This window comes from Marasmius oreades, chromosome 8, assembly GCF_018924745.1.
Source record: "Marasmius oreades isolate 03SP1 chromosome 8, whole genome shotgun sequence".
Taxonomy (NCBI): domain Eukaryota; kingdom Fungi; phylum Basidiomycota; class Agaricomycetes; order Agaricales; family Marasmiaceae; genus Marasmius; species Marasmius oreades.
Window position 1 is genome coordinate 2,320,284 of NC_057330.1, and position 25,654 is coordinate 2,345,937.

The 25,654-nt window shown below is 47.5% G+C and overlaps 8 protein-coding genes across 8 annotated transcripts; 6 read left to right on the forward strand and 2 right to left on the reverse strand.

The window, feature by feature from the left end:
* Positions 1-2,328: 2,328 nt before the first annotated feature.
* E1B28_012690 (uncharacterized protein) lies at positions 2,329-3,507 on the reverse strand. Its single transcript, XM_043157825.1, has 5 exons — positions 3,457-3,507; positions 3,328-3,403; positions 3,262-3,280; positions 2,724-3,176; positions 2,329-2,664 (listed from the first exon to the last, which is right to left on the reverse strand). The coding sequence occupies exons 1-5, from the start codon at positions 3,504-3,506 to the stop codon at positions 2,450-2,452; spliced, it is 813 nt and encodes a 270-aa protein (XP_043005193.1). The 5' UTR covers position 3,507; the 3' UTR covers positions 2,329-2,449.
* Positions 3,508-3,574: 67 nt separating this feature from the next.
* E1B28_012691 (uncharacterized protein) lies at positions 3,575-5,820 on the forward strand. The gene is made up of 3 exons (XM_043157826.1): positions 3,575-3,794; positions 3,845-4,031; positions 4,083-5,820. Exons 1-3 carry the CDS (start codon positions 3,621-3,623, stop codon positions 5,687-5,689), a joined length of 1,968 nt encoding a protein of 655 aa, XP_043005194.1. The 5' UTR covers positions 3,575-3,620; the 3' UTR covers positions 5,690-5,820.
* A 2,364-nt stretch (positions 5,821-8,184) lies between these two features.
* E1B28_012692 (uncharacterized protein) lies at positions 8,185-10,173 on the forward strand. The gene is made up of 6 exons (XM_043157827.1): positions 8,185-8,450; positions 8,507-8,756; positions 8,810-9,092; positions 9,153-9,377; positions 9,458-9,747; positions 9,815-10,173. Exons 1-6 carry the CDS (start codon positions 8,315-8,317, stop codon positions 10,074-10,076), a joined length of 1,446 nt encoding a protein of 481 aa, XP_043005195.1. The 5' UTR covers positions 8,185-8,314; the 3' UTR covers positions 10,077-10,173.
* Positions 10,174-11,095: 922 nt separating this feature from the next.
* E1B28_012693 (uncharacterized protein) lies at positions 11,096-11,752 on the forward strand (the record flags this gene model as incomplete). Its single annotated transcript, XM_043157828.1, has 2 exons — positions 11,096-11,239; positions 11,293-11,752. The coding sequence occupies exons 1-2, from the start codon at positions 11,172-11,174 to the stop codon at positions 11,750-11,752; spliced, it is 528 nt and encodes a 175-aa protein (XP_043005196.1). The 5' UTR covers positions 11,096-11,171.
* Positions 11,753-12,485: 733 nt separating this feature from the next.
* On the forward strand, positions 12,486-14,925 carry E1B28_012694 (uncharacterized protein; the record flags this gene model as incomplete). Its single annotated transcript, XM_043157829.1, has 3 exons — positions 12,486-14,069; positions 14,137-14,392; positions 14,454-14,925. The coding sequence occupies exons 1-3, from the start codon at positions 13,757-13,759 to the stop codon at positions 14,923-14,925; spliced, it is 1,041 nt and encodes a 346-aa protein (XP_043005197.1). The 5' UTR covers positions 12,486-13,756.
* A 580-nt stretch (positions 14,926-15,505) lies between these two features.
* Positions 15,506-16,883, forward strand: E1B28_012695 (uncharacterized protein; the record flags this gene model as incomplete). The annotated part of the gene is made up of 4 exons (XM_043157830.1): positions 15,506-15,520; positions 15,583-16,621; positions 16,674-16,825; positions 16,875-16,883. The coding sequence occupies 4 exons, from the start codon at positions 15,506-15,508 to the stop codon at positions 16,881-16,883; spliced, it is 1,215 nt and encodes a 404-aa protein (XP_043005198.1).
* A 24-nt stretch (positions 16,884-16,907) lies between these two features.
* E1B28_012696 (uncharacterized protein) lies at positions 16,908-17,594 on the forward strand (the record flags this gene model as incomplete). Its single annotated transcript, XM_043157831.1, has 1 exon — positions 16,908-17,594. One exon carries the CDS (start codon positions 16,908-16,910, stop codon positions 17,592-17,594), a length of 687 nt encoding a protein of 228 aa, XP_043005199.1.
* A 462-nt stretch (positions 17,595-18,056) lies between these two features.
* E1B28_012697 (uncharacterized protein) lies at positions 18,057-22,562 on the reverse strand. Its single transcript, XM_043157832.1, has 13 exons — positions 22,472-22,562; positions 22,346-22,412; positions 21,666-22,292; positions 21,471-21,612; positions 21,251-21,412; positions 21,097-21,192; positions 20,864-21,046; positions 20,734-20,808; positions 20,453-20,677; positions 20,139-20,398; positions 19,333-20,074; positions 18,610-19,263; positions 18,057-18,541 (listed from the first exon to the last, which is right to left on the reverse strand). The coding sequence occupies exons 3-12, from the start codon at positions 21,791-21,793 to the stop codon at positions 18,922-18,924; spliced, it is 2,355 nt and encodes a 784-aa protein (XP_043005200.1). The 5' UTR covers positions 21,794-22,292; positions 22,346-22,412; positions 22,472-22,562; the 3' UTR covers positions 18,057-18,541; positions 18,610-18,921.
* Between the last annotated feature and the right edge of the window lie 3,092 nt (positions 22,563-25,654).

A 25,654-nucleotide genomic window follows, 5' to 3' on the forward strand; every position in this document is an offset into this window, starting at 1 on the left:
CGTCGTCGGCTCTCAAATTATGCGTTGGACAGAAGGTAAGTACCTCTTCCTTCGATGCCGGCGTTATGATAACTCAGTCACACATCCTGGTGGCTGACCACAAAACACTGGTGGAATGTCGAGGCGCAAATCTGGCTGGAGAATCACCTGCCGACTAGTTGCCAAGTTGTATTTGGCTGGCCACCTTTGCAGCTTGACAACTATGCGGCCGGTGGCTCGTAGCCAATTATTAGTAGGTTTGGTTCGGCTATCGGAAGGTAAGTTTTCTTATCACCGTGGCTTCCCACGAAATTTATCTTTTGCGTAATAAGGTTCGGATGTCTGCCGACGCTTGTACCAACATACCAGTTCCCATCACAGTTTATCGTCGACGGATTAGAATTATCCAACGCCCTGCCGCTAACTCACGAACGTCTCACATGTCGCACTTAACTGACGTTCTTCTGCCAGCACCATACCGGACTTGACGCTGACCTCCATCTTCCCAACTTCGGATCTTCTCCCATACTGAGCTTTTCTTCAGCATTCAACGCCAACGTACCACCCATACCTCTATCTCGTCAACTACCATCCTAAGCCTCGACAAGGCAAGTTTGAGTGTTGAGGATCACATCCAAAGTGCTCTTATTCGTCATACACAATGCCCTCGTCGACACTCTGTTACGCGTTGGCCAGAAGGTAAGTACCTCTTCCTTCGACTCGCCGGCGTTGTAATAACTCAGTCAGACCCTGGTAGCTGACCACAAACCACTGGTGGAATGTCAAGATGCAACTCTAGCCGATGAGTCACCTGCCGACTAGTTGGCAAGTTGTACTTGGCTGGCCACCTTTACAGCTTGACAATTATTCGGTATGTGGCTCGTAGCCGCCGATTGCTAGGTTCGGTTGGGCCATCGGAAGGTACGTTAAGTTCATCATCACTTCTCACTAAATTTATCATTTGTGTAGGGCGATGTCGTACCATTGCGTTTGGTTGATACCGGTGACTATTGGACTAGTATACTTTATGCATGCATGCACCATCGACTATTTCTGCACTGTCGCTTATAATTTACTTGCATCTTTGTAGATCTGCTGTATTGCCCCCACGGATTTCCCTACCTTCAAGTTGGGCGACGACGCCGTCTCCTGCGACTCGAAGAGACCCCAGTACCATTATTTATTTCTCAGCTTTCTGTTTGCCGGAGCGCTGATTATTTGCTTGTCAGACTCTTCAACTTCGCCGCACACATTGCCCCTCCTCGGCTCGCTCATGCCCCCAGAAGATAAGTACTACCTCTTCCTTCGATGCCGGCGTTGCGATATGCCAGTCACACCCCTGGTACCGACTACAAATCGATGGCGGATTGATTGTCGAGATGCGAATCCGGCTGGCCACCGTGACTTTGTAGCTCGACAACTAGTCCGCCAGTGGCTTGTCGTTAACATCAGGGTGTGTGGTCTGGTTATTGGGATGCCTGTCTTCTCCCTTCTGTCTCTGTACCTCCACTGACCAACCTGGACCTGATTTCTTCTAGGTTTTGACGTTTCATCATCTCTGGTCGCCCACTCTTCGGCTGATATAGTTCACTTTTGGTTCACTTAGAGCCACCTGCCGACTAGTTGTCAAGTTGTACTTGGCTGGCCACCTTTGCAGCTTGACAACTATTTGGTAGTTGGCTCGTAGCTGATTATCAGCTTTGTATTGGCCATCGGACGGTACGTTTTTTATCACCCCTTTTCACGAGATTTATCTTCTCTCTGGACTACGTTTCTATCATTCTCACTGGCAAGTTGCTTACATCTTTTTTAGATCTGCGGTATAACCCCACGGAATCCGCAGTTCTGGCAAGTACACCTTTTTTCAAACCGATGTTGAGCTGCGCTCAGGGCAGTGAACAAGCCATCTACCGGCTCGTCACCAAGTTTGATTGGCCATCGGAAGGTAAGCAGCTAAGTATGTTTCTCAACCACCTCCACCAAAATTGATGTTTTGCGTCTAGGGCGAGGGTTAATTTCTCACAGCTTCCCCGGACCAATCATTTCTAAATTCTTGCCTCAACACGTCTATCGGTTCATGGACTGTTTCTCTTGCCTGATCTGTAATCTGTAAACTCTTGGACAGTATCTTGCCGGCTATATGCGCGATCGATGGACAATTTTTATGTCAATCTGTTCTGGACACTCTACTTGTACTTGCCGTTCTCTTAATATTACTCTCCACGGACTCTATGGACATTCTTGTTCGCCTTCAATAATCATGGCATCTCGACACTCCTCATTTTCTGCATCGTGTGCTGCACATCTCGTACAAACCCATAAATTAGAGACGACCGTTGCAGCAGGGAAGGCGAGGTTGTATAATACATCGTTTGAAAGGGTTTCGAGACAGGTCTGAAATAGAGGCACGCGAGTTGTGAATATAATATGTGTCGTGATGAGCGTACAATTACAATGAGGATGTGTAAATCTAATTCTTGACTGCGGTGAACCCTGCCTCTTTGAGTTTGGCCACCAATTCGTCTACGTTTGCAACCTTGACACCACCTACTCGTTTCAGTGGTTCAGTAACCTTAACAGTCTCCATCTGCGGTGTAAGGTCCACGCCGAGATCTTCTGGCTTGAGTTTTTCAAACGGCTTCTTCTTTGCCTTCATGATGTTTGGCAGAGAGGCGTATCGGGGCTCTAAAAACGCGTGAATTAGCGGGAGACGAAGTCTCGGGGTCAAACGATGGGAAACGCACCGTTTAATCGAAGATCCGTGGTGACCACCAGCGGCAGCTTGCACCTTATCTCTTCAGAACCGCCGTCAATCTCTCTCACTACCGTTGCCTCCCTCTTCGGGATGTCCAAATCCACTTTACTCGCGTAAGTAGCCTGAGACCATCCCATCAAGCCAGCCAACATCTGCCCTGTCTGACCCAAGTCATCATCGATAGACTGTTTCCCAAGAATAACGATGTCAATTCCTCCACTATCTTTCTGCTTTTCAATGATCGCTCGAAGAGTTTTAGCGACTCCGAGTGGTTCCGGTGCAGGGGCGTTTTCAGGAATTTCGACGTGGATGGCAGAATCTGCACCCATAGCGAGTGCTGTCCGAAGTGTTTCTGCTGATTTAGAAGGACCTATAGTAATTGCTTTGATGGTCTTGATTTCATCCTTGAAACGTTCTCGTAGTCGGACGGCTTCTTCGACAGCTGCGATTTTTTGAGGTGAATCAAGGATCAAAAAGGTCGTGAGTGAGAAGGGGGTTTGCTTCTGAAAGACCGAGACGTTGCCTACCAATCTCATCAAAAGGGTTCTGGTCGAGTTTAGTTAGATCCTCTAGTAGCGTTTGCTGCGACATACCATGGAATGTTTCACGTTCAGGTCGACACCAGTCTGTTGGGCGTTGACGCGAATTTTGACCGCATAGTCAACGGCCCTATGAGTTTGTTCGTAAGAGAGTATAGATACTGAGTTGTCGGCGAGATATACCTTTTGACGGGAACGAGAATATTGAGCAACCTGGCAGGTGAGGGTCTCATTGTAAGTCCGGAAACGCCAGATGCCGGAGCCGGTCCTAGGTCGGATCCTGACCGCCGACCGCCGGCACGGGGGAGTCTTGCCCTGACCCTCATGTTGATGATTCTTCGAGAGATATGCACCGACGCCTTTGCGAATACTGTCGGAATAATCCTTTCTCCTTCGATGCCCTTCAAAGTCGTAGGGAATGGGTGCCTCCATGGGAACAGGTGCAGCAGCTCAAAGACACCTGCAACTGGTGCAGCTTTGTCTATCGATTAGTGAGAGAAGCCCAAAAGGCATTTGAAAAGGTATGTGCTATCTTTGATTAAAGTATTCTTCTTGACATCCAAGTAAGTAGCAATGGGGAGACTCCAAGGCAGATCCAGCACAAAATCTCTCCGTATATCTTCAACGTGTCGACGATTACCAGGATGTGGATCAGTTTCCCCAATCTCTACGCGTTAAGATCACTGTTGCTATCTTTGTCGACTCTAGCACGGGCACTCGTCGGTTTGGCTCTGAATTACTGGTATACACTGAAGATAGTAAGCTCATTTAGTTGCAATAATTCCACAAGCTGTTCACTTCATGGATAGACGATCATGCTGCTCGTTTCATCACTGGTCATGATATCCTTCGGGAGATCGATCAAACCTCTACTTACACGCAGGTACTAAAATGCGTTGAGAATTGTTCGAAACACGAACGCTGCCAACATCCTAAGCCTGCAAATCTCCCGACACGACTTCTGGATTGTACCGACCCCAGCCAGCCGCGACTTTTCATTAGCACTGGGACGGAGAAGGAGTATTATGCCGCACTCAGTTACGTCTGGGGTGAAGAACAACCAAACATGACGACTTCCAACAATCTCGAAGCATATGTGAAGGCCATCGACTTGCAGCTTATACCAAGGACGATTCGCGACGCGATCACGGTCACGCATAAACTGGGCTTGCGTTTTCTATGGGTTGATTCATTCTGTATTATACAGGACTCGAAGGAAGACAAGCGTCGTGAAATCCCCAACATGCGTCGGATCTACCACAACGCATACGTTACCATTGTGGCAGCATGTGCGAGACGCGTCAGTGCTGGTTTCCTCCACATAAGGGACGTCTATCCCCGTCCCGAATCTCGAGCTACGGTTCCCTTCCTCTGTCCCGATGGCATCATGGGAACGATAACTTTGTGCACAGATGGGAATGCCCCCGACGAGGCGACATACGAGCGTGCCTGGTGTGTAGAAGAGCGAGTTTTATCCCCGCGCAGCCTGGTCTATTGCACTCACACCCTTCAATACCGATGCCAAACCGTACACATCAATGTTGACGGAACGCCGCATTTTGTGTCACCTCGACCGTTTGGCAGCGGTACAAACTCTGCAGAGTATCGCCCATTTGCGGGCGAGGTCAACCGAAGGTTATCTGACTTTGTATTTGCGGCCGATGCGAGAGTCGTTCAAGGAGACCTTGAGGAATCTGAGATGTGGAGGTCCTGGCGCGGCGTTCTCGCTGATTATACGAGGTGTTACCTCACCAGTCCAAAGGATCGGCTAGTCGCCATTGCTGGTGTCGCTGAGCAGTTTGACCGCTGCTGGCCGACCGGTGGTTACAAGGCAGGCCTTTGGCTATATCAGCTCCCTAGGTGCTTGTTGTGGAAGACAGTGAGGTCTGCTCCAAGACCAGAAATGTACAGAGCGCCTTCTTGGAGCTGGGCAGCTGTTGACGGAGAGATTGATGTAGATCCTGATGGACATGGGGTCAAGTCGTCCAACAGAAGTTATGTTTGCACTGTAGAGTCATGTCAAGTGGTATCGGTAGACATGTCCCATCCCTACGGTGAAGTAAGGGGTGGTAGCTTGACTATCCGAGCAATAGTCAGGACGGTAATTTGGGATTGGGATCTGATTGGCCGTTTCGAGCTTCAAGAAGAGGAGCCTCTCAGGTTTGTGGTGCCGTGTGCGAGTATGACTGAAGATAGTGTGGGGGACTTGTCCAAAGACACCTTGAACAAAGCGGTTGTCGCTGTACTGCAAGACAAACCAAGTGTTCGAGGGCTCGTATTAGTACCGGATACCACTGACAACCATTGCGGTAGCACCGTTCGGACCGTTTATCGACGGGTCGGGGAGTTCAAGGCCTGGCCTGGGTGTAGAGAAAAGTGGGTAGCAGCACCTCAACAATTAGTGACAATCGTATAGATTACCAGAGACGTAGCGGTTCGATATACTCGGAAATTTCTGTTTTTTGACCCTTGAGCCATAGTCACAACTGTTACATGCTTTATGGCCTTCCTGTAGTCGCCTCCTCAACGCACTGTCGAACTCTTCAATGCTGTAACTGTCGCGATGAATGGCGGTATCACGCTCTATCCAGCACCTACAGTACATATTGATCATTAGCCATCAAGGTGTCGATCAGGTGGTCGGTGTACGAGGAGTTGTCCGAAAAGGTGGTCAGAAGCAAGCGAACGAGACAAGTTCGTGGGATTCCTAGGAAAGCTTAAAGAGGTATCGGTTTTCTGTGAAAGTGTTTTTAGGTCAAATCGTGTGTCCGTCCATTCACAGTCATTCTCGATGATCCTTTGGCGAATTCTTATATCCAAAATCTCTACGCTCCCGACCCGGATCCAGCGATGGCGATTGGGTCGTGTGAGAGAAGTTGGGAGCAGAACGAGCCTGAGTTGACTCTGAACGATATGAAGGCGGAAGGGTGTGAAGCAGACGCGAATGAGTCAAAAAAGGAGGAGGAAGAGGAGACGACTTCATGATAGACACCTTGACTCTTGTTTCAACTTGCACTATAGAGCCCCATGTAAGTGGCTTGAAGGGGCAGGAGTAGGACTGTGGCAATGGTTAATTATCCGCCACAGATCTCGCGGCCCCCCTCGCGGCCCCCCTGTTTTAGAAGTGGCCCAGAGACTGGCATAACTCTGTCCCAATTTATCCGGATGGGAGGTCAAGGACTTCATAAAATTCATTCTTCATCTGGTGCCCGTATCATTGCGGCAGGTACGGTGGTACGGTGGGTTACGGTGTTCTATACCGGTATTCAATGGGTTCCCGGGCCCGGGTATGCCACGGCAATTCGATAATAACAGACACAAGCTTATGACCCGGCCCTTTGTGCCGAGTTTTTGCATATTTATACACCTGCTTGACTTGCACTCAGCCTTCAGCTTATAGGGGGTCTGCAGGTAGGGAACAGCAAGAATCACCCATGGGGGAAAAGTTTGTGTCCCTATCCATGTCACAGGTGTGACCTGTTCTGTGAACCTGTGGAAAAACCACTATATCTTGTGTCAGAGGTATAACCCATTCTGCAAGCCTGTTATTACCCATAGGAAAAAGTATAGTAGGGATGGACTTGTACAGGGTGGCTGACCCCATTCCAGCTCCATCCCACCAACCTAACTTTCCTATCTGTGGGTATGGCCCTGCTCTATTCTATGTCACAGGTGTGAGTTACAGGTTTTGACCTGAAAAAGTATAAATGTATTCTGCACCAAATCAGTACATGTTGGATGGCATGAATAGCAGGTAGAACTGGTACAGGACTTTGTACAGGTGGCTGACCCCATTCCACCCCTGTCCCATGCACAGAAAAACCTGCAACCTGTGGGAAAACCTACCAAGTTGGTACAGTTCAAGAAGGGAAGGGGAAGGGCCACAGAAACAGAACTGAACAGTGAGAGATGACAATTATTATAAAAAAGGAGTGTGGGAACATAGAAATTACCTAATAACAGCTGAATATAGATGTCAGTCACAGTAGGAATCAACAGAAACATAAAAAGTACTATGGTAAGGTAGACGACATTAATAATTCACCAATCCACGTGATCAAGTGTGACGACCCTTTTATATCCAAGTCCCGTACTTTTACCTCTTCCACCACTATTGTTCGTCGACCAGATACAAAATGTTAAATTTGCTTCTGGAGATCTATAGAGTTGAGTCAGAACAGTAAGTTGTGTCAAAAAAATCAATTAAAGGTTCTGATCTTGGCCTCCTGATACAGTTTTTAGCCCAGCATGGTGATTTCTGATGCCAGCCACAACAAAAGCACACCTTACACATCATGCCAACCTTGGAGGACCTGGAGAAGTGGTTCAGAGAAGAGATGAATGTGTCTTGGAGATCTCCAATGACTATTTGGAGGATTTCGAGGAATTGGGGCACTGGTAAACTTTCATAAGCCTTAGAAACCATGGCTAAATTCATTAAAAGTATATCAGAGACTTGAGATTAAATTGCAATGTCATACCACTTTGGAAGCAGCTATATAGTACTATTTAGCATGATTCTCCAGAAGAACTTTAGTGAAAAACAATGTGTAGTGAAGTAGAAAGATGAAAGGGCATTGAGTGGGCACCCCGATTACCCGATTTGGTGAAACGGTGACGCGTGACGGATGCCACGTGGGGTTGGTCGTCTACTGTACCTCAGACAGGGGACTCGTGCACATGGCAAATTTCAATCTCCGCTTTAATTTACCCCGGTCCTGTCGCATAGATCATTTTTTCAAGATAATCGCGACACTTCTCCCATAATATAAGGATTCTCCTGATCTTGAACCTTGAACTTACACTAGATAAGGCCATCCCATAGTACGGCTACGCGATAGAGATTAAAGTTACCAACACAAATCTTTCATAAAATGATGCGAGTCAGTTCGTTTCACGTTTGTTTCATGTTTTCATTTCATTTCAGCCCCGCGCCGCATCATTTCATTTCGCTTTGTCACGTTTCATCTCTTCCTTGACAAAGCGGAGTCCGGGGAATAAATTTAAAGAAGCAAGAGGACTGCCTCATGGCGGACAGATAATGCTCTTTCAATCTTACCATGAGGTAGCCGGCCCAAACGTTCGCAATCGTGGTCTTCCCTTGCCCTATAAACTCGCAGAATCGATATGCAAAACCCTTCATCGAAATGCGAACGACGAGCTCGAGCTGATTCAAGGTGAGCACTGGACAGGCAAACTGATCAATTAACTCCTAATTGTTTTCGCATCTCAGCACTCGATGAGTACGGCACGACTCACCTACTTGCTCATGTCACCTCCAACGACCAACGACGAATCAACCTCAGACGAGGCTCGGAAATCACAAACCCAGAGGTCGATTACAAAGTATTGTCACCCATCGTGTTCAAAGGTGACAGTGCAAAGCGCGACCTTCAAAAGAAAATGGAAAAGCTGGCGAAGCAAGGGAATTCTCGGAAGGATTTAGAGGATGGGTTTTGCAGGTGTCTGTACGAATATGGACGGTGCGTTTCATTGTCTACTTTCCTACTCCTTTTAAACAACTCTTGACTGGCAGATTGTATAAAAGGATATTATTTGATGGACTCAACTGTACAGAACTCAAGATACCCTCATCTTCGATACCAATTTTATCCTCGACGAAAATCATTGCGTTCTCTTTTACTCCATGGGACAGCGACTGGTCAAAAGTCGCCAGGGACACTATTTTAGATGTCGGCATCGCATACGCGCGTGTGTCGCATGCAGAACGAGCTCTAATCCCCGCAAGGGAAGATACGGTGCGGATCAAGAATGGACAAAACCCAACTTTGAAGCTGCGGCCACACCGGCCTGAAGTCGTGAGTTGGCTCGGCTTTACTTTCAGTGCCTCATACTGCTTTTTGCTAAGTCGACGACAGGATTATCCAGGAAATCCTACTCAAGTACAAACGCTAGAGATCTCGGCACTCAGAGAACGGCTCAAGGGCTGTTTTAGCCAATCAGTTGCAGAGAATTCGGCTATTCTACTGCTGAATGACGAAGAACGGACGAAAGACGTGTTGAACATTGTCTTTGGTATAGATGTAGGTGAACTCGGATGGAAACGCGGTTTGAAGGAGCTATTTGCGTTTGGTGCAGGCGAGGTGGGTCAAGTTGTATTTGTCGCTTTCGTTCTTTTTTTAAATGTGTTCTCGACCCTTCGTTCTTTTCCGCTTTCTGCCAGCCTTCTTCAAATGGCCAGTATCGAAGACCTCGATCACGATCTCCTTCAAGGTCACACTATCGCGGACGGGAACGAGACTACGCCTCTCATTCTCAGCCTCAAAGACGCCCAAACCAAATATATATGGTCGATATCAAAGGCATCTACGAGAGACTTTTGAAAACGAAGCTTAGGCCAAAGGACGAGAGCCTAAATACAAGGATCATGGCTATGAAGATGGGGCTGTCGATCTCGGGCGGCGGGGATTTCGATGGGGGTAGAGGCGGATGGAGTGCTGGGCTGGATGCAGAGTCAGTCGTTTTTTTTTTGCTGTGCTTTCTAGTTATCCGATGCGATCACTCACTCCCATTGATTAAGAATACTCATTGAAATTTTCAACAAAATGATTCATGGTACGTCTATCGACGAAGAACACGAGGTATTACAGGCTTTGCCTCTTCCCAAGCTGCCTTCCCGAGCAATCCCGAGCGCTAGTGGTAGTAATGATGTTGGTGCGGGAGAAGACGATAGTGACGAGGAGAGAGACCCGAACGATATCCAACAGAAACCGTTGGGTGGTAACGGTGGGATGGTAGAAGACGATTTTTCGGATTATGGGGATTCGGATGAAGAGTATTGAAGTTGTACTTGCTGAAAGAATCGTCATTTTTTTTTCAATCGCTCTAAGGCATGTGCATGATTGTCCGTCGCTATGTAATTCTCAAAAAAAAAAGGAATCGTGAAAGAAAACTTGAAATCTGTGGTTTCGACCCAATCTCGGGACAAGCGTAGCACGTAGCTACTGCGTATGTAATCAATCCGTCCCTTTTTCTTCCTTCAACGTCGCGACTCGAGTTCGTCGAACGGTTGTCGCTATCGTGGTGTTGAATAGAACTTACAGTGCGGGATCTATCGCGTTGCTTGCCAACAGCGTCCGCGGACACTGGTCATCTTCGTTTCGATGTTTTCGAATGCGATAACCTTCAAGTGGAAGTTTGGGTTCCCGATAGAACGCCTTCAAACCTTCAAACTTCAAGCTTCAACACTAGCAATTTTCAAACGCGTCTCCAGCCCGTAGGGCACCGTTTCTTGCGAGTTCATGGACACACATAAGAGGGGGGAGGAAGAGAACGTTCCCAGACCTAGCAAAGACGAATATATTGACTGTAGCTGGAGTCAACTGTGGTTGAAGATTTTTATCTATGTATCTTTCTGTGCGTGTCTTTATTCACATTATTTCGTTGCGCCAATATCTTTATTTTAGGTTACCTACCATCGTCCTTGATCAAGAAGGTTTAATTGGTTGTTAAATGGGTTCAAGCTCATCTCATATATTATGAAGTTTTCTTGAATCTCTCGAGTCCAGAAACTACAAATTCTAAATGCCATATTCTCCTCACCTCCGAACTCCATTAATATCCCTTTTCCTCGTCTTCTTAAACTCTCCATACCGTCTTCTCGCTCATGCAAAGACTGTCTCTCGGATCATTGATGATACCCACGGCGACGAGGCGACTGGGTACCTGCCGGTGTATAGCCCTCAAGGCGGGACGGTCTGGCAACCCAACTGCAACGCTGCACAAGGGTGTGGGATCGCGCCTGATGAGACTATGCTTCGGAACGGGACGTGGACGGCTGCTACCTACCGAACGAGCATGAGTAAAATACCTCTGAGAAAGGGTTCAACTACAATTATGAAGCATACAGAGCGATCGCTTTGGACAATAAACATCATATGTTGGAAATAACGACAGGTGAACTGGGCCACGAAGCATATATCAGCTTTGATTATGCGAGATATACGTATGTTTCGGTCATCTTTTCTCTTGTGTTCTCCAAGGAAGACTATTTTTCAGGACTGAAATTCCCGATGACCCTAACAGTACCACCGCGGCCGAGTCGAAGAAGAAGACCAGCGCTAGCGTTGGAGTTATTGTTGGGGCCGTTGTTGGTGGAGTCGGCCTTCTTTGCATTGAGGTCTTCACCTCGCTCCTTATCCTTCGAAGAAAGACGCGCTCTCCGTCTCGGCCTCACGACACAATACCAGAGCCTTATCCACTCAACCAGCCACCGGAAATGAATCAAATTGAGGAGATGAGGAAGCCGTTGCGAACCCGAAAGCGTGACAACGTTAATGTTGGTGGATTCGGTGAGCAGATGGGGCAGATGCAAGCACAACTTAATTCCCTTCAAACTCAGAGCCGGGTTCAGCCGTCGGAGCCTCCACCAAGCTACAATATATTTACTAGCTATGAGGATCCGTCGCTGTCGGAATACGCTAATGATATACATCAACAACCTAGGATAGGTAGATAGAAGTTTATACTCACCCGATTCGGGTTACTTTCCCTAGCCATAGCACCATGTTCTTTCTATTTCTGTACGTCGTTGGGAAGATCCCATGCCGTGTAAGCTGAAAAGATGTTCGACAGTCTCTCCCACTGCTCTTACTTCTAATATTACGCTCCAATCAATCACCATACCGAAACAAGCAAGCGCCTCAAAGACTCTGTTGACGAATCATTTGTTGACAGTTGTATGATTGTCGAGATCTTGAGACGTTTACTGATTGCAGCAGTGGGGCAAAAAGCGAGCAGCGCAGACTACGAGGCGGTCAAACTAGAAGGGAAGAAGGGCAGGACACTGTATCAAATGATGAATATATCACGTGTCCCACCAGCGTTTTTCGCGAAAAACGCGCCGTAAAACTTTGACATCTTGATGTTCCCCATTGAAGATCAATCAAGTGTTGCTTCTCCTGCTCCACAGACTCAACGTGTTTGTGAGACCGGATTATATCGGTGAGAGAATTGCCAATGTTAGGTCGAAATGACCGTCTGAGAGCATTTATGCAATAGCTAGATGAAATACTGCCGACAGGTAATGCTGGCTCCTTGAACAGATCCTATTAAGAGTCACTCCTCACACTTCCAGGCGTGTCGTATGATTATAAATAATCATACCAGACTCAGATGTGGTGTTGGAGGCTTGATGGTGTCGTTCACGGCCTAGTCTGTTGTGATTCTCATGCGAACCTTGACTGGGACTGTTGCCACCTGCATTCGTACCGTGACGATTGCTAATCTGACTTCGACCCAGATGGGACTATACCTCCTCTAGGTGCCTCGGGGTTTACTTGCGGTAATACAGCAGTGAATAGACTCGTTATCGAAGTTGACTAGTGGCGACTGGCGGGGGTCGGGCTCGAGCTCAACCTCAAACGCAGCGCTTCTCTGCCCCACGACCAGCCCATGAATGGCCTCGATCTGTGAAGCGTCTTTTCCCGTTCTTCGACGACCTGAAACTCTGTCTCGAGACCCGAAATGCCACGCTGCTGTTGTCGTTCTGTTTCCAACCCCCATCATCAAGCTTTGCACTTGAAAATTTCCCCCAGCACCATCCTCCCTTCTTCATCACCATCAATACCTACGACCACAGGAGCTCACTCCCTTTGCTCGCGAACTTGCCTTCCCATTTGTTCACCACCTACTCTAGCTCTTGTCATGTTGGTTCCCCATTGAGTGGGGTGGGCTACCTAGGCTAACCGAAAGTAGATGCCATAGTGGATGGCATTGTCATCTCTACTCTTCAGTATGCCATATCTACGCGTGACGGGCAGGATGGAGCATCAGAGCAAAAATTGGATTCCATTGAAATCGTGGTGAAAGTTGCCCCCATCCATTCATCCCTCCGTTTTCGAAGACCAGTAGATTTGGCAACAACCGTGATTGTGCCATTTCTCAAAGGGAATAGTCGAAAGAGTTGATATTGCTATCGTGTTACTGAAGAGAACTTGCGGTGCCTTTCCACGAGTGCGGTCGCGCCGGTTGCCTGCCAAGACACGAGAGGTGACACCGGTCGTTCTCGTTCGTTTCGATTTTCTTCGAGTGCAGTAAACGTTCCACTTAAAATGCCTTCAAGACTTGCAAATGCGTCCTTAACCCTTAGGCCGCAGTTTCCTGTGATTCCAGGATTCGGTAAGTCTTATGAGGCGGTGGACAATGTTCAGGACACAGCAAATTGCGATTGCATCGCCTCTACCATCGTGAAGAATACGCACCTTTCTGCACAGACTCGGCTGCAGCGAGTCGGGATCCATGTTTGCTTTCTGTTCATCATCATCCTGTTGTGCTAGTTGGCAATAGTTATAGTAACCCAAAACTGTTCTTGTTCGTCACTGGAGTTCCTGAAAACGACTCAACGAACACAAACTCTCGGATCAGATCAGATCATCACTGGTTTCGCGGGTGGATCAAGGGGTATAACAGCCTTAGCATTTCATAAAATGGGTTTCCAACGTCTAGAAACTTCAAATCCTAAATGCCATATTCGCCACCTTTCCGAACTTCACTAGGAATCGTCCTTATCTTCTCTTTCTTTTCATACCATCTCCTCGCTCTCGCTCACGCAAAGACCGTCTCTCGGATCATCGATGATACCTACGGCGATGAGGCGACTGGGTATTTACCAGTCTATTACCCTCACGACAGCTGGGTCTGGAGGCGTAACTGCAACTCTGAACAGGGGTGTGAGATAGTGCCTGACGATGAGAACAAAATTCAGAATAAGACGTGGACGGCTGCTACCTACCGAACGAATATGACAGCCATGGGGTTGACACTACAATTTGAAGGTATGTCTTGCACTTCCCTCCGCGTCGCATTTGTGCTTTATAATATGACGCTCTTTTCTATCTATAGGAACTGCCATTTCGGTGTACTTCATACAGACGAACGATATCGGCAAAAATAATACCAGAATCACGGAATGCAACTTCACTTTGGATGGAACTCTCAGTTATCAATTTGTACATGAACCAACCTCTGAGAGGGGATTCGACTACAATTATGAAGCATACAGAGCGACTGCTTTGGCCAACAAACAGCATACGTTGGACATAGCAACAGGTATACTGGACCACCAAGTGTATATCAGCTTTGATTATGCGAGATATACGTATGTTTGGCAATAGTTTATCTTGTGTTCTTCAAGAACTAAGGAGCTCTCAATTTTCCAGCACCGAAATTTCCGATGACCCCAACAGTACCAACATCAGCCCCAGTCCGAGTCCTAGCAATACCACCGTGGTCGAGTTGAAGAAGAGGATCAGTGTTGGAGTTATCGTCGGCGCCGTTGTCGGTGGAGTTGGCCTTCTCTGCATTGTGGCCGTCACCTTGCTCCTTATCCTTCGCAGAAAAAGGCGATCATCTCACCCTCACGACCAAATACCAAAGCCTTATCCGGGCAACCCGCCGCCCGAAATGAATCAAATTAAGGAGACGAGGGAGCAGTTGCGCAGTTTACAAACCCAAAAGCGCAGGAACATTGATGGACTCGCTTACAATGATTCTGACTCTCCGCCTGCGTTGCGTGAGATTCGACACATACAAGCGCAGATTGATTCCCTTCAAAACCAGAGTCGGGTCCAGCTGTCGGTTGGGCCATCGGAACTTCCACCAAGCTACCGTCAAGTACGAGGATTAACTTGACGGAATATGCGTTCTCTCTGTCGCCGTCGGAATTCGCTGACAATCCACCTCGGCAACGTCAATAACAGCCATAGGATAAACCTTTCTCTCTATTTTCTATGTATTATAGGTCGGAAATCAGCATGTCGTTAGGTGGATTCCCATGCGTGTAGGTTTGAATGGGAGAAGACCCTGTTAAAGCAGATACAACGACGGAATCTCTTGACATACTGTATATCGGTCACGTGCTAAAGATTCACGCAAGGTTCAACTGTCAGGAAGTACGCGATAAATTGACCCGTGTTCCAGCTGCCTTTTCCTAATCCGATCGGCACAACGCCACCAATACATTATACATGTCTTCCAATGCTCTCACGTTGCAAATCCTCTGCATCTAGTCGTGCTCCTTGCACCTCCTTGCATTACGAGCACGATAATCACTACTGCCAAGCCCAGCATGAAAACGCGAGAAAGTTCGTTCGAATGGAGCCGGAACATTTCTTGAAGTCTGCCCGCACCCCAAGATATCCCGGCTTTTGAATCGTTGGAATCAGCAGAGGTAGCGTTAAATTTGGCGGGATCTCGTGATCGTGAAGTGGACATGTACCCAGACCTTGTGAGATCTTACTTTCGTCTATGCAACTTAAGCTGACCAAGGTTTACGAATACCTAACACAGGTGAAAGCTTTTCAAGCGTACTGTCCTGCATTAAAATTCTGTGATACCCATTGCGATCCTGCATACGCAGGGTATGTGGAGATCAAACCCGACATTTCAAGGTATCACCGAGACTCAAGCTCCGCTGCTCCTGAAGAACCAGCTGAGAATCAGAAACTAGCGGCAGTCAACCTTGAAGAAGTGGAAATCATCGTCGAGGTCAAGATCAAACCTGGAGACGATGCCTTCGCGGACGAAGATGGTCGGCCATTTGAAGTGACTTCAACTCAAGGGCGAGACACTCGTGGACAAATCACAATGTACGCGATTGCGCAACTCGCTGACCAACACCGTACCCATTGCTTCTCTGTCCTGGTCGTCGGTACCTACGCTCGACTCGTTCGGTGGGATAGAGCGGGTGCTGTTGTCACTTCCAAATTCAGCTATACGAGGACGCCATGGTTGGCAACATTCCTCCACAGGTACAACTACGCGAATGCAGAAGTTCGCGGCATCGACACTTCTGTGTACAGGCTCGATAATTTTGACGACAAGCTGATTCAGAGTTTAAAACAGGTGGCACGAGAAATGCTTGAAATCCCCAACACCGAGCCGCTATACGTCTTTGAGATCTACGACAATACCACAGGCAACACTGCGAGATTTATTGGGTCCAGACCTTGTACCAGGAAGACCGGATATCTGACTGGACGATGCACTCGCTGTTACAAAGTGTACAACCCCCAAAGTAAAGATGTCCAATTCATGAAGGATACGTGGGGGGTCGCTGCAGAAGGTGTCTTGGAGGAGGCCACTGTATACTCAAAATTGAGGGATGCCGGAGTACGCAACATCTTGAGGCTCGTCGCAGCCGGGGACGTCCGTCACAGAGGATCGCAAAACATGCAGAACACGAAAACTCAGGACCATGCTAAGCAGCGTAACAATCGGCTGGAAAGTCTCCGCCATTGTCGTCTGGTTTTCGAGGAGTGTGGGAAGAGCCTCCGAAGATGCGAAACCGTCGGAGACATGATATGTGTGATGCGGGACGCTATTATTGGTGCGTTGTCATCCTTCGTATCCATTCCGTTTGTTCTCAAACAGCCCCATAGCTCACAAGGATGCGTATGAGAAGGCAAAAATCTTGCATCGCGACGTCAGTTACGGGAACATCATCATGTTGTGGGATGGAAAAGGGGTTCTCATTGATTGGGACCTAGCCAAGTCCCTCGATGATCCACCCCCTTGTCAAATTGAGAGGAATGTGAGTGTTCAGCTTTTTTTCGTCGCTTTCTTTCATTATCCAAATCAAGGGCACATGACAATTCATATCCGCAAAGCTACTTATGGCAAAAAAACCAACACTACATGTGCTTGCGGACGACCTCGAATCCTTCTTTCACGTCCTCTCATTACAGATTTTGGAGTACACTCAGCACTCCATGACTTCATCTCATTTGGCGAATCACATCCAAAAAGTGTACGAGGAAGTCGAGGAAGTCGAAGTGGGCGTTGATTCCCACCATCCCCCAGAAGGTGGCAAGTCCAAGAGTTGGGCGTTGATTGTCCAAAGCATGCGACTTCTGGCGGTTCCCAATAAGGTACTTCATACTTTTTTGGCTGACCTGGAGGAGGTGCTGCGAGTTCGCTATGAAATAGAACCAGTGGTTGAGGTCAAGATAGACCTGAACGACATTAGGCGGCTTGAGCAGGAATTGGCTAATACAGAGGGAGAAGGCTGGAAAATATTACGACAGGCGTATGCTGCGTGGCAGTACACCAAGCACACCAAGTACCTGGAAGACCATAACTGGATTCTAGACCGTTTCAATCGTGCAGCCAATTTGGAGCATGAAATGCCGGAAAAACTCAAGTTAAACAAGACGAGGAAACACTTAGTGGAGGACCTTTACGAAGCTAGGACCAGGAAGAGGAAAAATGATGCCTTTTATGATAGTGAGGATGCGAGGTGGGGTGAGCGGCACTGGTATGAAAAGGAGGTGTCTGAGGATGAAGTTTCTATGTGGGAGTAGGGCTCGATCGCGCAGACATAGCTGTAACGTCTGCAGGATTAAGTGGTATAGAGCGATGAACGGAAAAAATAGATTCAAGTTACTGGGCTTTGGAGAGCGTTGGAGGTGGGGTGGACGAAAGCTTGTTGCAGAGGTCACTGAGTTTATGCGACCCTAGGTTGATGGATCACAAAATCCCCAGGAGGCATACTGTATCGGGTTCGTCGGACGCAATGGGACCGACCGATATTTGGATGAGCAACGAATGTCATGTATATATCCTTTTGAGTTGATACATATATTCAGCTGGAGATACCAATTTCCAGATATACCAAACACGATTAATATTGTTAGCTCGTCATTGCACGGACCAGTCAACCACAGAACTGACTATCTACGAGGGGTGTTGAAAGAAAACGGATGTCGTACCGCTGATTCCGTCGACAAGAACTTGAAGCCCGCTGTAACTAGCATGCTCTGTTGCCGGGGGTATGACGATCTCATCGATAACGATAAAACCGTGCTCTCTTCACCCACCCCCTTACAACCGCCTTGTAATTGACACGAACTCATTCCTTGCAATCCGACAATTTTCTCCAGAAGCTTTCCAGAAGGAGAGTAAGTTTGAGCACTTACTTCCAAAGAGTACGCCTATCATTCTTTTGATGGTGCGATATTTGAAACCGATTATCCGTTTTCTACGATAGGTTCGGAATACACAGTTCAAGATCATGAAATCGACATCGGAGAAGGGTTAAGTTGCTCGCGAGGTCTCTCCATGGACTGGGCCCGCCAGACGTCATGGAAATCCGAGTCGGTCCACAGGTCATGAGGCTCTGACTCTGACCATTCATCAGTCCCCAAGTTGATTCAAACCTTCAACATCGACTTGAGTCCATTACTTCCGCGATACATTGATTCGTCCTGAGTTCCGAGCGAACAGATTGGCTGTTTCCCCCCGTCAATACCTAAATTAATATTCAAGATGGGAAAACTATGACTCTAGCCAGAAAAGCCATCTCGCAAATTCACGCACCACCAGTCCGTGACGTTACTCGCACACAAGGCATGCTTTTCTTGCATGGATCAAGACAGGATTTCTTCTCGTCGGTGTATTATAACCACGTCGACATCCAGCTAATCGAGTGGTTGAGACTTGGACTCGCTGGCGGTCGAAAGTAAGTCAAAGAAGAGCACATGTTAGCTGTAGACCCCAAACCCCAAGCCTCAGTTCTCGCTTCCTTCTTCCTGAGGTTCCTTGACCAGTTCAGTAAATGTAAAGACCACAGTGAACTGGATTTGGCTGTAAATACAGACAGGTGGTATATGAAGGGTTGACACTACAGGGCTAATGGATCCCAACCCTCGCTCGGAACCTTTGCCAGGCATCTCGAAGAGAAACATCATCCCACATCCTATGGGTATCATGAACATAAGGGACATGTAATGGAACATTGGTCTCTCTGGCAGCTTGGAAATCTTTGTCAAGCGCCCTTTCTTCATCAGCCGTGGGCCATTTCATACCAGCACACATGGTCATCATTCTGTGACTGAACCCTTCAGAGGTTGCAGCATCGCGGGGAGCTGTTGAGGTCGAGCAGGAAGGACTGGAGACGCAAGGAATAAAAAGACCTGTGGGAGGCGCTGAAGAAAGAAGCAACGTTGAAGCACGGATTGAGGGTGAAGGAGTCTATAGATCAATCACCCATCAGTACCACACAGAATTCACGACACAAATGAGGTTGAAAGCATCACGTACTTTAGTTATACTGTTAGAGACACCTGATGTCTGCGTCGGAACACTTATAGGCATCGGAATAGGGCCAATAGTAGAGCGTGCCGGTTTCCGCCAGAAACCCCCCCTTCCCCTTTTCACCCGGACCTCATGCTCGTGTTCCACAGACGGTGAACCCGAGCGCTTCTGCCGAGATGCTAGTGAAGAGGAACCGGTCTTGAGATCTGCGTGATGTAGCGAATTGCCTGTTTGATTTGCCTCTCGTGGAGAAAGTTGTGTGAATAGTTCTGGTTGATCAAGGGGAGAAGTGGGAAATTCAGATGCATTGTTATATCTATCGAAAGCATCTGTCGTGATGTTGTCGCTCCCCGAGTTTGAGGAATCGTTTACAGAGGTGGTGCGAAGAGAAGTAGTTTTGCCCTTAGAGATGTCCTCAAGGGCTCCGACTTCAGCCTCTGGTGTTCCGGATCCCTTGTGCTTCCGATCCGTGGCTTCGTCGGGCAGATGGGGATGATGGATAGAAGGGGGGGATGGGGTAGAAGCAATAGAGTAACCATAACGGACAGAAGGGTCCGTGTCGTTGAACGGGGTAGAAGTAGAGTGCGAATATGAAGTCCGTTTGACGGAAGAGGGATTAGGTGGGGGAGGAGAAGCCGAAATCTCCGTCTGTTGAACACGAGGACGTTTATAGATAGCGGCAATCTCTTCTTCTGTAAAACCAGCCTTCGCGAGCGAAACGGTCCATGAAGGAGGTAGTACAGTCAATCTGATTGGAAGAAGATACATGTTAGAGGGCTTGAGGAAGAGCGAAAGGGTTGAAGATGACATACGCATCGTCAATGTGTATAGTATGCCGAGAAATCGCAGAGTCACTCTTTGGCTCACGTTGGGTTGTGGATTCAGTTAGTCGACACGCCACCTCAGTAGCAGTCGGGCGCACTTGAAAATTTTCCTTCCAACAACTCTCCACGATGGCCCAGAGCCAGTCTGGACAATTGAATGGTCTAGCTGGCCTCGAGCCGTTCAAAACCGCCATGATGATTTGAACATCCATCTTCTTCTCTGAAAACGGCCCCTTTCCGGTGAGAAGCTACGCATCGCACGCGTATCAACACACGTAGTAAGGTTTCTTAAGTGGACGAACCTCAAAAATCGTACACCCAAATGCATAGATGTCCCTAGCAGTTCGACTAGGGATGCTGATATGTTGCGGGTTCATCAGTTCAGGTGCGAGCCATGGCAACGAACCGCGAACTACTGCTTCACTGGTGTTCAGATGAACATGCCCATCTGACGATTCATTTTCGATCGTAGCGAGTCCGAAGTCGGCGAGGCAACAGCTTCCGTGATCTGATACAAGAATGTTCAACTACATTGAGAAGGGGTTCAGACTGGAGGAGATGCAATGATAGCTGGATCACCTACGCCTTTGATGTCGCTGTGTACGATAGGTGGATGGTGTTCATGGAGATATTGAATACCCTCACTTATCTCACGCATCTACAAAAGTAAAGGTTCGGTTGTGGAACGGTTGGACGTGAATTCGATCTCGTACCATCTTGACCTTGTCATCCAGCGTGCTCTTGCGAGCCCGAGAATATGAAATCACATCACCATTCGCCATCCATGGGGAAACGATGCAATAGCTAGGCCGGAAAAGTTCTTTGGTGATTCCGAGAAATTGAAGGATGTTTGGGTGTCTAAGTTGCCGCCAGAGGAGGACCTCTTTACTTAATTGCTGTACAAGGTCAGTGAAAGCTTCGGGACAGAAAAAGACAGCTGACAGACCTTTAGAAGCCTCTTCTCATCATAGGTCGCAGTATACACTCGTAGCACCTTGAGACAAACTGTTCGCGTGTCTTCTAGGCGGCCCTTCCATATATCCTGAAAAAGGGGATTTTTTGAGCCTTGGTGTAGACTTGATCTTCGAATCGATCCTCACGGCAAATCCTCCGCCAGATACCGGATGCAACCCATCTTTGGCAACCTTGGAAAGGTGGATCGAAGTAGGAAGTGTACCATGTCGCTTGTTGAGATGTAATAGGCATTGAATACAGCTTTTTCGTAGGTAGCGGTCGTTATGGCTGGTTTCTTCATCCAGATGCTATACGAATAAATTCTAAGCCGGCTGAGAAGAGTTGAAGATGGCACGGGAAACGCACCACTTGAATCATGTCCATTACAGAGGGTGCATCTTCTGCGCATAACGACTCCGCGACCTTTTCTGCTGCATATCCCTGCCCGGCCAGATGTCCCAATAGTTCATTCAAATTACCGAAGGTCAGACTCGGATTCGGCGACGACCTTGTTGTAAAGAGATTTATAGGCAAGCGTGTACAGCACTGAAAGACACTTACAATTTCCCTTCGAATTCTTGACTACACTCCTCTAGTTGACGAGGAACTGGTGGTGGCGCAGAAATCAAACGCGTTCGCGTGCTGTTGTCCTGCTCCAACGATGTCCTTTGTGCGCAGAGAACATCCATTGATGACCTGAGTGGTGACTTTCTCTCTAAGCCTTTTCTATAGAGTCTGAGATGGTGCCAGTAGTTGCTGCTCGCACTGCCATGTTGATCATGAACAGCTATCAAACGCTATTGATGGGGACTAGGGAGAAGAGCGGAAGTTTACGATGGCAAAATGGCAGCTCTCAGCATGGGTGCAAAAATGGCAATTGACTTATGTACCAGTAGGCCGTGGATAACCAACATCCTCTTCTTTGCAGACAACAGCGCAGCCACACAATCCATCTTCTTACGAGCACAAGCTGGACAGTTATATGCCAAGGACTTCTACAAGGACATCACGGGATTCTTGGACAGACGAAAAGCGAACCATGTCTCCATTGAGTGGTGTCCAGGACACCAAGACATTCAAGGAAACGACAGGGCAGATGAACTGGCAAAAGAGGCAACACTGCCTACCTCCTCAGCCCTGGTGGCAGTATCCCGATCAAACGCACTACGCAGAGCAAAAGCCAATACACTAAGGAGTTGGGTCAGAGAATGGAGAAAGGAAGTGAAGGAAGGGCACTTTGCCATAGCAAACAGGCTTGAGCCAAAGCATAAACCAACAACATGGCCGAAAATCGGTATGGGGACAATCCTAGCGTGTGGAATACCAATGTTCAACGACGGAATGAGTAATGAGATGGAAGAGGCCACCTTTAATTCAGGCGACTCGAGAATCTTCCAAATACTGATTTCAGAATCGGCGCACCTCATCTGGAAATTAAGGAACCAGAGAGTGATAAACGAATCAGGGTCATTCTCAAAACAAGAAATTGTGAATAAATGGCTATATACGATGAAAACCAGGCAAAAGACCGACATTAGGGCTGTTCAATTCTAAATTTTCAAATGTTGCAAATCCTGCAATTCAAACTCCGCCCGTCCAATCAGGTGCCTCATACAAGCCCATTTTCATCGTTCCGGCTGGTCCCCAATTGCGCTCCTTAGAAAACATAATCTATAAGTCTTTAAGTCTCTATATCACTATAGTATTCCCCCGTTTATAATGTGATATAAATAAGACTAATTGACACCTAGAAGAATCCACTTGATCTACTTGCAGCAGCAGGTAATAAACCTCCTCCTCACTCAACCCAGCCACCGAACTTCGAACGTAACTCTCTGATTGCTCGTGTTACGCGCCTGCAGTATAAATGTAACACGCCATTTCCTATTTTAGTATATTCTCACGCACACCTGACTGCCACGTAGTAGCTATATAATCCTCCTCTCGTCGTTTCCTTTCTTTTTCTTAACCTTACTCTTACCTAGCCTTATAGCCTTGTCGTAGACAGCCCAGGAGCAATTATAAAGCCCTGTCTAGTTCATGTCTGAGGCCTTAGGCAGTAAGAGACCCCTTACACATTTTTTGAACTGCAGTATATTGCTCTTGTCTCTCTACTCGCTCCTCTCGCACCCGAAAAATCTTTCTCCACCTTGAAAAAACCCTCACTCTCGCATCTACCCTTTCCTCGACTTTCACTACGCCTCGGAAACGCTCTCAGAAGACTTTTCCGCCAAAACATACCCGACAATTCTCTGTCAAGACTTCGCTCACCTTCGGAGAATTACCCTATCACTTAAACACTCTGTCGCCTGTCTCGAATCTTTACACTAGACTTATGGCAACGCAAACTGTTTCAAGTATTCAACACCCTACTTCGTCTTGGAGGTCCAATTCTGCAAGTGGTATCCCGAAACCTATCTCTGGTACCAATCGAAGCGAATCTCCCGGCTCTCATACCCCTTCCAATACTCCTAGTACAACTCGGATGATACCTGAAGATAAATCAGGTTCGTCGAGTCCTTCATCTAGGGAGAGATTATCTGACCATACAGCGAGAGCTGAGACTCGTCGTACTCCATCGTCGCAAGGCACCGGCAGCCTCTTCAATGGGGAACCCTCTGTAACTGCTAGCGAAATTTTTGCTGAAACAAACCGTACCACTATGCGACGGGGTAAAGAACCCCTTCGTACCTTACGCCTGGGATCAGTCCCTACTTCTGATGATGGACTGGCTCCTAGTGACTCTGTCTCGCATACTGACGGTCAGTCCTCATACATGAATGGGTGGTCACAGATGGGTTCTCATCGTTTGCCCACCATTCAGTCCCATACCTCCCGAGAGATTGAATCTCGGGTCCGTGGTTATTTTTCTGAGCTTTGTCGGCGTTACGTCCTGCAGACTCTACGTCAGCATGACCTTATGTCTTACAGTACCTCATTTATAGAGGATCAAGATGTACATATCGATGAACATAATAATAGAGTCTATCATATTCGTCGCCCTGATTTATACCAGCCTGCCTATCCAATTGAGGACTCAGAGATTAATAAACTCCGAATGATGTACCCAGAACCATTCTCAAAGGATGACCCCAGTACTATTCGTCGCCCACCACAACACAACCCTATTGGGCTCAGGGCAACTGAACCAAATAGTGGTAATGCTGGTCCCGACAGACCCACCAATCGTAATAACCCACCTAGCGTCCCTGACGGTGGTCTCGGGGGTGGTCCTTCTAGTGGTGATGGATCACCCGGGGGTCATGGTGGACCTGGTGGAAACCACAATGATAACAGATCTGATCGTCCAAGGAGGGATTTACCTCATCGTAACAACAATCATAGGGGCCCTGGAGGTAACAAAGGTCCTCCTAGTGACCCAGATGACCCGAATCCTAGTGACTCAGAGGATTCGGGGAAAGACAGTGAGTCAGATGGTAACCGCCGATACGAAAAGGTATGGTACACATCTGCCGACCCAACTCTCACTCAAAAACGAGAGTGGGTATATGACCCAACACCACAGTCTGAAGAAGAAATGCTAAAGGCTGCCTTTAAACCGTTGGAAGACTTGATAGTAACAAACCTTCACTGTGACCCTATCAAAGGGAATGGAGGTATTCAAAAAACCCTCATTCAGTCATTGCCAAAGCCCGGTACATATCACGGCGATGATCTTACCAAATTTGATCAATTTGTCCGTGGTATTGTCCGTTGGCTGAACATTGCTGATTTGTGTGGAAAGGAAGTACGTTGGAGTCATACCAAAAATTCCTACGTACTCACCTCCATGGATATTCAACGGACAAATGCAGTATCCATGTTCTTGAAGGACTCCGCTCAACAATGGTTGACTGACATTGTTGAACGGGTCCCTGATCGAGCTGAGAAAAGTGAACCTTTAAATGGTCGCTGGACATTTCTTCAAATTATTGCTGGACTATACCGACGATTCATACATGAAGCCTCCCTAAGTAAAGTAGCTGATCAGTATGAAGCTGTTTATTACTCTAGATCTCGAGGTGTTGAAGGATTATTCAACACCCTCAAGAAATTTGCTCAACGGTTACCTACACCTCCGGATGCCTATAACTTCCGGAAACGTCTGGTATTACTTCTTCCTGAAAGTATTACAGATGTAATGACTACGATCCACAAAGTCACGGCTGAACGTTCTAGTTTATCCGAGATTATGGAAACTGCCATTGCACTAGAGCAAGGTGAAAAGGCTCGTGATTACTACCACGAAGCTAGGCGCAAGCTGGAACGCAACCAAAGGAAGCGCTCTCGGTCCCGTTCCCGCATACACCGCCAACATTCTGAAAAGAATAACAAATGGAACCAATCACCCAAGCGCTTGCAAAGGGTGGATGGTCGACGTTATTATGTTAAACCTCACTCCCCACCTAGGAACGATAAACCCGAATTGTTGCCTAGACGGGATAAATATAATGAACAAAATAAGCCAAAGTTCGACAGAAAAGACAACAAGCCTTTTATTAAGCCAAACTTTTCAACCTCATACAAACCAAACTCACAGTCTAAGGACC